This window comes from Manihot esculenta, chromosome 2 (genome assembly GCF_001659605.2).
Source record: "Manihot esculenta cultivar AM560-2 chromosome 2, M.esculenta_v8, whole genome shotgun sequence".
Lineage (NCBI taxonomy): Eukaryota > Viridiplantae > Streptophyta > Magnoliopsida > Malpighiales > Euphorbiaceae > Manihot > Manihot esculenta.
Genome location: NC_035162.2, coordinates 16,674,853 through 16,685,186, shown reverse-complemented (window position 1 = coordinate 16,685,186; position 10,334 = coordinate 16,674,853). Strand labels below are relative to the sequence as shown.

At 33.5% G+C, this 10,334-nt stretch overlaps 1 protein-coding gene across 2 annotated transcripts in view; it reads left to right on the top strand.

Annotated features, from left to right (window-relative positions):
• The first annotated feature begins 210 nt into the window (after positions 1 to 210).
• LOC110608999 (DNA mismatch repair protein MLH1) overlaps positions 211 to 10,334 on the top strand; it is a 29,432-nt gene continuing 19,308 nt past the window's right edge. The window contains exons 1-7 of one of the 2 annotated variants that reach the window (XR_002486952.2): positions 211 to 879; positions 974 to 1,146; positions 1,225 to 1,297; positions 1,443 to 1,577; positions 1,688 to 1,898; positions 2,576 to 2,724; positions 3,051 to 3,149. Coding sequence is in view for 1 of the 2 variants with exons in the window: in XM_021748296.2 (XP_021603988.1) it covers positions 640 to 879; positions 974 to 1,146; positions 1,225 to 1,297; positions 1,443 to 1,577; positions 1,688 to 1,898; positions 2,576 to 2,724; positions 3,051 to 3,149 (1,080 nt within the window). In the remaining variant the exon portion in view is untranslated. The remainder of the gene's footprint in view (positions 880 to 973; positions 1,147 to 1,224; positions 1,298 to 1,442; positions 1,578 to 1,687; positions 1,899 to 2,575; positions 2,725 to 3,050; positions 3,150 to 10,334) is intronic. The other variant, XM_021748296.2, reaches the window with a different exon arrangement.

Below are 10,334 nucleotides of genomic sequence, written 5' to 3'. Positions count from 1 at the left end.
AAATTAATAAATTAATTAATAATTTTTTTTAATATTATAGAGATTAAATAATAAATTTTTATTTTGTTTATTAAAAATTTGTTTGCTCTTATATATAAATAGTGTTAAACATATTTACTTTGGGTGAACATATATACAAACGATGACAACTGAGTGTAGAGAGCTATGGAGTGAAAGATTTGGATATAAACCAAGTACTCTCAACAAATAGAAGAATGATGCAGAAGATTTTTAGGGTCAGTGCACATTTTGTATTTGCTTGATTAAACACACAACATGATTAGCAGAGAATGATGATTCCATGCGAAAGTAATGACTAAAAATAATGATGAATGACGGGTGAGGGAAATGGAGAATCTAGTAGAAAAAAAAGGGGAAAGATAAGCTTGAAAGGAACTTTAAATGTGGCTTCAGTAGAACTTTCGGCCTCATGAGTATTTTAATGTATTTTTTAAAATTTGTCGTCATTTATTGGTCTGGATAATTGATATTTGACGGTGAGTTTGGTCGGGCGGGCTTTGTATAGCCGCGCCGTGGGCCCACGATGCATATAATTTTTATTTTCTCCCGCTCTCTGTATATCGCTGCTTCCCAATACTTGCCCACACATTCTACGTGGGAGAGGTTCAAACTCGCACAATGGAAATAGAACAATCGTTATCGCCTGTTCCGGTTCCCAAAGATCCCCCAAAGATTCATCGTCTAGACGAGTCAGTGGTGAATCGAATCGCTGCTGGCGAGGTGATTCAACGGCCCGTATCGGCAGTGAAAGAGTTGGTGGAGAATAGTCTAGATGCTCACTCTACTTCTATTAACGTTGTCGTCAAGGACGGTGGCCTCAAGCTTATCCAAGTCTCCGATGATGGTCACGGTATTCGAGTAAGTCGCGACCCTCAAATTAGATATTGTATTTTTTTGTCATCCTCTCTCAGTTTGTGTTTCCAAATTTTGTTTTTGTTTTTATGCTTCGTAGTATGAGGATTTGCCTATACTATGCGAGAGGCACACCACGTCGAAGCTGTCCACTTATGAGGATTTGCAGTCGATAAAGTCGATGGGCTTCAGGGGAGAGGCGTTGGCTAGTATGACCTATGTGGCTCATGTTACTGTCACCACCATCACTGAAGGTCAGTTGCATGGCTACAGGTGCGTGTATTCTACTTGTTTGATCAAATGCCTCTGTTATATTTCAACTCTAATTTTTATTTTGGAGTCTGTTTAAAGGGTATCTTATAGAGATGGTGTCATGGTGGAACAGCCGAAAGCTTGTGCTGCTGTGAAAGGGACCCAGATAATGGTGTGAATCTGACTTTTTTACTAGGATTTATTGCTATTCAGAAATCAAAGTAAATCTTAACAAATTTGAGAATAGAAGAGAATTTATCTATAAAATGAGGTTTTTGCTGTGGATTTTCATTTCCTTGGGGCGCTTGTCTTGTCAGATAGAGAACTTGTTCTATAACATGATTGCTCGGAGGAAGACACTCCAGAATTCTTCTGATGATTATTCAAAAATTATAGACTTGTTGTGCCGGTTTTCCATTCATCACATAAATGTGAGCTTTTCTTGCAGAAAGGTGGGTCTCTTGGTTATCAAAGATATTTTTTATATGAAGCTCTATAGTTGCATGGTTGGAGTCTTTATTGCTCTATTTGCTTAAACGATTTATAATGCTACTGGAGTCAGCATGGAGCTGCCAGAGCAGATGTACACTCGGTAGCAACATCTTCAAGGCTGGATTCTATCAGATCTGTTTATGGGGTCTCAGTTTCTCGCAATCTAATTAAGATAGAAGCTTCAGACAGTGATCCCTCTAGTTCAGTTTTCGATATGAATGGCTTCATATCAAATTCTAATTACATTGCAAAGAAAACTACAATGGTGCTTTTTATCAACGGTATGTATTTTCTTCAAAATTTTACACTTGGTTTAGGAGATTTTTACTTCAATTTACTGTATTTCTTGGAATTTTTTTTATGACGCAAGGGTTCCTTTGACAGAATGGTTAAACAGAAAGTTTTGAATAGTTTAATTGAGACAGAATGTCTATGAATTTGAGTTTTGTCCTTAAGATCTAAATTATGTTAGCAGAGAGGTGAAATTGTTGATAAGTGGCATTTGGGGGCTTCTGAAATTATAGTGGCATCAAGAAGAGATATGTTTGATTTTTTTTTTTTTTTGATATTGGTCCTAATACTTTGTAATCTTGCAGATGATATTTTTCAATGTAGAATTTATTATTGTGTCCCTCTTATAACATGAGTGCTACCACCTGAGGTGCTTTTTAATTAATACTTTTTGCAACATTTTTTTTGATGAAGGATAGACCGGTAATTAAGACACTCATGCGTACATGGATAGACATGTTTATAACTTTTTTGTTCGAATTTTTTCTGTTCATTTCTTCACTTCAGTTAGACTGGTGGATATGTCTATTGTGTACTTGTCCGTGGAAATTGACTAGTTGGGTATTTAGTCCACATAATAACACTCTCATATATGTGGAGGTAGATGTTTTTTTTAACTTTTATTTTATTTTAATTTCCCCTTATTTTGTTCATTTCTTTACTTCAGATAGACTAGTGGAATGCTCTGCTTTGAAGAGAGCCCTTGAAATTGTTTATGCTGCCACCTTACCCAAAGCATCAAAACCTTTTGTATACATGTCAATCGTGTTGCCGCCTGAGCACATTGATGTGAATGTGCATCCAACAAAGAGAGAGGTATGTCTTTCAAACTAATAACTAGTCCTTATCTTCCAGCAATCTGAGTTGGTGGAATCATTTTACAGAAGGACAAGACAAACACGTGGAATGAATGTATAGTGATTATTGTTTTGCAAAATAAGATTGTATAACCAATTGTACAACTCATACTATTTGATTGGGAAAAATGGAAAATGAAATGTTCTAAGCTGAATATGCGCATGAACAAAACTTGTGTATAAATTGTGTGTACATTTTATTTTAGCATTTTACTGTTCTCTTCAATTCTTTTCAGAAAAATTTTCTTTGTTCTTATAGCAAGCGATTCATATATTAATATGCAGGTGAGCCTTCTGAATCAGGAAATAATTGTTGACAAGATACAAATGGCTGTAGAATCAAAGTTGAGGAGCTCGGATGAGGCAAAGATATTTCATGAACAGGTACATTTAAAACTTGGCAGCGAAGCTCAATACTTGAATTTCTCTTATCGTTCACGCATATTCTAGCTATGAGCCGTCACCCCTTTCTCCCTCCAGACCTACCTTCAATTACAAAACAAGAGGATTATAGTGGCTTTGTTCTTATACCTTCCAGCTTCTTGTTTAGTCTTTAGTTATGTCAGTTTGTCATTCTATCCACTTTATTATCTGCTATAAATAGGAAAACTACAAAAAAAATACTTTATGGTTTTATCGGTTTTTCATTTTAGGGTCTATAGTTCAATTTATGTCAAAGTAATATTTTGTGGTATTGCGCCGCTGGTAAATAGTGACAATTTCCAAACGTCTTCACTATTTTGACACAAATTGAACCACGTACTTTGAAATGAAAAACTAATAAAACCACATAGTATTTTTTTGTACCTTTTCTTTTTAATTAATAATTATATTTTGATTGTCACGTCAAACTTTTCTAACGGTGTTTAAAAATTGCTGTTGTTTGCTAATGACATGATATCACTGGATATCACTTTGGCACAAATTGAACCACGGAACCTGAAGTGATTTAAAGGTATTTTGTTTAGCTGTTGGATGTAGCCTATAACTAATAGGCACCCAAACAACTAAATCAAGATGTTTTTGATAAACTTTAACAAACCCATTTGATAGCTGATGGGAAGCCTACAATTAGAGATGTTTCTCATTGGCTGATAGCTATTTTAACTTTATTTTTATTTTGACCATATTACCTTTAAAAATTTATTAATAATAATTTCTGTAAATTAAAATTTTCATCAATAAATTGTTTAAAGTTACAAGACATAATAAATAAATAAATTAAAAATACTATAAAATAGTAATTAAAATAGTTGTAATATTCTCTTTTTTAACTTATAGTATTCATTATTATATTATAAAAATTATGTATATGTATGAAAAAGTTATATTTAACTTTTTAAAATTATTATACATATTATATAATAAATTAATTAATTTATAAGTATCTTATTAATATAATAAATTGGTATATGCCCCTATTAGACATTTTACATACTAATAGTAGCAAGCAGGCATAATTTACTAAACTTCTAAAATATATTAGTCAGAATCAGTTATTAGCTAGCGGTTACAATTAAGTATCAACTACCAATTATTAACTATGAGCTACCAATTATCAGCGAGCAATAACTTTCAGCTATATCCAATTGCTAAACCAAATTAGTTAGGTTTTCTATTCCTATTGATTAGGTCTGTAAGCTGTATAAATAGGGCTATTTTTCCATTCTTTTATTGGCCTTGGATTATGATATTTATTTAAGAATACTATGAGAATGAGTTCTCTTTTTTCTTTAAGGATTTGTTCCTGAAGAATTTGAGAGAGTTTATTGCTGTACCAATTGATGTTTACAAGCTATGTGCATTCTAATTTATACATAAAGAATCAAAGCTAATAAGGAAATTACAAGGAATAAAATCTTTACAATTATACTCTATAATTTAGCCTAAAATATGGCATGAAATTAGCCCTTAATTATATCCTGAAGATCTTCCCATTAGTCAACACTCCCCCCTCAAGTTAGTGCATGTATATATACACATGTCCAACTTGCAAACTAAGTTGTGATAGGTTCTATTGTTAAGCCCTTTAGTGAACACATTAGCTGGACTCCTTGTCAGAAGTCACATGGGCTAAGTTCAAGAGACCATCTATTTTTTTTTCTTTAATGAAATGGCGATCAATCTTTACGTGCTTCATTCTATCATGTTGAACCGGGTTTTAAGCTATGCTGATGGTAGCTTTGTTTTCGCAGTATAAGAGTACTTTGCCCTTTTCTAACAATTTTAATTCCTCCAATAATCTTTGCAATCATAAAAGTTTGCATACTCCTTGAGCCATTGCTCTATACTCGGCTTAAGCACTTGACCGAGCAACAATGCTTTGCTTCTTACTTCTCCAAGTGACAAGGTTTCCTCCTATCAGTGTACATTAACCAGAGATTGATCTTCCATCATTTGGTGATCCAACCCAATCTCTATTTGTAAAGGCTTCTACATGAAGATGACCATGTTTGGAGAAAATGAGACTTTTTCCAGGTGCAGACTTAAGGTATTGCAAAATGCGGAAAACAACTTGCATATGTGAGTCGCGAGAATCATGCATAAGCTGATTGCATATGCAATATTTGGGCGAGTGTGTGAGAGATAAATTAATCTCCCCACCAATCTTTGGTATCTACCAATATACACAGATTCACCAATTTCTGTATGCAGCTTGTGATTGCTCTCCATGGGAGACTCTGCTAATTTGAAGCCTAACATTATGGTCTTTTCAAGAAATAGAGTGTTTAGTGCATGACCTAACTCATTTTCTTATTTATTTAGATCATCAATGGGGTTCAAGGGTTAGAGATAATTCATTAGATGGAAAAGAGGAAGATTCTTGGCGCTGAATAGGCTGCACAATGACTTTTTTTATATCTGTTTTGTCTTTTCTCGTGTATCCTTAAATTCGGTTTATCTAAATGCTCAATTATCTCTCCTTGATCAACAATAGTCTCCTCAGTAATGCTTTAGAGTTACCACACTAAAAATCATCTATTCTTTTTCATTGATCTCTTCAGCTCTCCTCCAAAAGAGGTGATGGCTTGGTGCTAAAGTATGGTTCAGATAATACTTGTAACCCTTCTGTGTTGGAGAATATCCAATGAACACACATTTAAGAGTCCTTGAATATAGTTTTTCAACTGTCCTAACATAAACAAAACACGAACATCCAAACACCTTTGATAAAATAGTATTACCATTTTTCTCTTGAAGCACTTCTAAAGGACTTTTAAAGGTAAGAGTTTTGAGAGACATTCTATTAATGAGATAAGCTGCATCTAAGACTGTATCTCCTTAATAAGTTTTTGGAAGATTCATGGTGAATAGAAGAGATCTGGTTACTTCCAACAAGTGCCTTTGGGTAAATTACTATAGGGTCCTTGGATTTTAGAAAAATTAAGTGGTTAGTCCTTATAATTCTTAGAGGTAATTAAAATGTCCCTCATTAACTTAAAATATAACAATTTTGTCTTTCTGTTAGAATTTATTAACAGGTTTCGTTTGCAAACATCCTTCTATTGACTCTCAGTTCTATCATCAGCCACAGCCACTCATCGATCTCACACCTCAATCCTTATTATCATCGCAACTCTTGGAAGTGTCACAATGAGCAACAACAGGGCAACTCAAAAATAATGTTGCAACTCAGAAACCCGGAAGCAAATATGAGGAATTATGCTCTTTACTTTTAGATTGTTTTGATGGGTAGTATTTTGTAAATCGGAACTGCAAATGAGATTGTATATTTGATGGAAAATTGTTTGGGAGGTTTTTCAATTTTAAGAGTTATTTTGATGTTCTTGAAAATGGGGAAACAGAACGAAGGAGGGATAGAATGAAAGAGGTTATTTTTGAAATTAAAAATTACTCTTTTTTGACTGACGGAATTTCTAACAGAAGGACCAAATTGTTATATTTTAAGATAATGAGGGACATTTTAATTATCTTTAAGAATTATAAGGACTAATTAGTTAATTTTCCTAAAACCTAGGGATCCTACAATAATTTACCCTTTTCCTTTCAGCAACACCAATTTGGCACTAATGTAAGGGCAACTAGTTTGATATAGTATCACATTAGACTCCACATAAGCAGAAAACTGATTATCTATGTACTCTATGCCATTATCTGTTCTCAAAACTTTTATCTGAGCATCAAACTGAGTACAAATTTTGTAAAAAAATTGAAAGCAAGAGAATATATTACTTTTTGTTTTTATCAAATAAACCCATTGTTGTGAAAGGCGCGCATGAGGTGCAAGGCACACCAGGCGCTAGGGCTAGAGCCTTGCACCACCCCAGGTGGGCGGTCGCTGGAGCGGCACGCCTGCACCATACCAGGTGCCCTTTCTAAAGGGTTCCAAATTTTTTGCCCTTAGATCTTTCATTTTGAAGACAGTAGCCGCAGTGAGGGGAAAAAAGAGAAAAAAAAGGGAAGAAAAAAGAAGAAAAGGAAGAAAAAAGAAGAGGAAGAAGAGGAATAATGAATAATCATTAACATTTTACATACATGTTTAATCCTATCTCAGGTAACTATTTCTTTATTTTTTTTGTTTGTTTATCATCCTCCTTTCTCTTTTACTTCTTTATTTCTTCCTTCTCATCTCATTTTCCTCTCCTTGTTCTCATTTATTCTCCTTATGGTTGTAATACTGTCGACATGCTGCTCAATTTTTTTTCTTTCTAATGTTGCTGCCAACCAGATTTGTTGCTGCATTTGTTTTGTGCTATTTCTGATCTTTTTTTTTTTTCAGCTTTATGTTACTTGTGCATTTGTGTCTAATTAATTAGGTGAGAATTGTGCTTTAGGTACATGATTTATTGTGAATTGTGCCACTGTGATTTTAATTTAGAGAGAGACAAGTAATTTATTCTGTGAATAGTGAAATTGCGTTTATGAATGTGAATTATGATTGCGGTTATAGAATTGTAAATGTGAATTGTGATTATAGAATTGTAAATGTGAATTGTGATTATAGAATTGTGAGTGTTAGCATTTGATATTTGGTACTTAACTTTATTACATTTTGCTTTATGTTACTTGAATGTTGATGAATTTTTGGATTTTTATTTATTTTTTTCCTTTTTGTTTCTCAAGTTGCTCCTGCGCCTTGCGCCTAGTCTCCAAACCCCTTTTGCGCGTTGGTGCGCCTTGAACCTTTCACAACTATGAATAAACCTAAGTTAGTCAAGTCCAACGGTCAATAAAAGTATCAAACCAACTACTATTAGATAGGAAAGCAGTTTTTATAGGTTCCCAAACATCAAAATAGTCATAAAAGGAGTCATACTGAAAATAAGTCAGAATAAAGTTTTTCTAAGATATAAAAGGATGGATGTCCTAACTATTTATGCTATTGTATGATTTCTTGGTTGACATTTTTATTTTCTTCAAAAAAAAGCCTGAGACGTATCATAACCAGATTCCTTTCCTATATATATATAAGCCTATCATATAGTCTACCATTACCAATCCTCTTTCTATTTTAAAAAATCCTGAATAATTTCTTGGTTGACATCTTTATTTTCTTCAAAAAAAGCATGAGACATACCATAACCCAGATTCCTTTCCTACATATATAAGCCATCACGTAGTCTATCGTCATCAATCCTTTTTCTATTTTGAAAATCCTAAATAACACAATAATTAAGGGAAAATTCAATTTTACAGTTAAGCTCTTTGATAAGAGCACTAATAGATAAAAGATCAACTAAAAAACGAGAACGAGGAACATGAAGGACAAATGATAGTTTAATATTTAGACAAAATCGTTTTCGGAGATAAGAGTGAAAAAACTATAGGCTATTTTGACAATATCCTTTTGTAGACATGGAAGATAATTAAAGAAGTCTTTAGAGAAGTCCTCATGTGTCTATTTGTGTCAGAATCAATAATCTATATCAATAGATAAAACGAAAGCATTATCAGAGGCCCTTACATTTTCCACATTAGTCACTTTCTTATCTGCCATTTCAAGGAAAAGACTACCTTTCTTTTGTCAAGAAAGAAAAAAGAACTACTGTCAGTAACTGAAGCGAAAAGGCATGAGATTGGGCTTGTTAGAGGTGCAACGTGAAGGGAAGGTCGCCGAAAGGAGCGTCGTCGGAAAGGGCACAGGAGAGTGACACGCCGACGGGTGGAAAGGACGTTGAATTTGTGGTGGCTTGTGAGCTCACGCATGTCGCCGGGAAAAGGCTGGAAATCCAATGGTTATTCTCCTGGTATGGCAGTGTCGGTCAACTCTCTGTGTAGAGTCGCTTAGAAGCTTGACCTATATCTCTAACTCTTTGAATAGTACCAAGAATTCTTATACCTAATAATGTGGGAAAAGCTCTGATACTATTGTGAAGAATTTGGGAGAGTTTATTGCTGTAACAATTGATATTTACAAGCTATGTGCATTCTAATTTATACATAAAGAATCAAAGCTAATAATGAAATTACAAGGAATAAAATCTCTACAATTACACCCTATAATTTAGCCTAAAATATGGCATGAAATCAGCCCTTAATTATATCTAAAGATCTTCCCATTAGTCAAGAGTTCCTTAATACCTTGGACTATCAGTGAGACTGAATTAAAGATTTAAGATGCAACTCAATAAGATAAAGCCTAGTTTATTCCAACAATCTTAAGATTATGCAAATATCCTTGATCCTTAAAATTAAAAAAAAAAAAAAAAACAAAAACCACTTAAAAGAAGCTAGTGGACTTGAATTCTTAAGATTTAAGGATTAGAAGTAGCAGAAAAACAAGGGGAGGAAGGGAAAAGTGAGAAAGTAACTTAAAAGGGCTGCATCTTTATTTCTTTTTATATGCCTGATAGAAAAAAAGATTACATATTTATATACAAACATTCCTAAACTCGTTTTAGGTAATCTCTAAAATTAAGCTCTAGGAATTAGGAATATATATATATATATATATATATATATATATATATATATATAGAGTCAACTTTCCTTAGAACTCACGCTTAAGCTGGAATCTCATTAATTTCAACATAAATAAACATCAATATGAAACTTGATTATGATCATAGAAGGGCACATAATACGGGGCAACTCGAACTAAACTATGAATTTATTTGACCATTTTTTTTAAATTTCTTTTCCTAGAGCTTCTTGTTGGCTGCATAACATTATTTAATGGTATGTCATTTTCTGTGATTTTTGTTTGCTATATTATACTCTGTACGGTGATTGCTTTGTTAGTTCAATTCTGGATGTCAAGTCACCAGGACTAAGCTTCATCAAGTTCCGGAGAACATATTGTTCTAAAAATTAGAGGATAGAATAACCCTTTTGGAACTTTCTCCTTTCAGATTTAATTTTTAATTTGCTTGCCTTCTCTTTCTTCTCACGGGTTGTGGGAATAGAGTTGACTTCTAGTCTCCAACTTAGCTGTTCAGAAGGGAACTTAACAAAAACCTGTAAACAGTGTACTTGAAACACTTCACTGCAGAACACTTCAAAAAGTAGTTTGACTCTTGTTTAAAAAAAGCAGTTCAATATATATATATATATGTTTTATTAGGTCTTTTCTGTCAAACACTATTTTTATAGCTCTCTGTATACTAG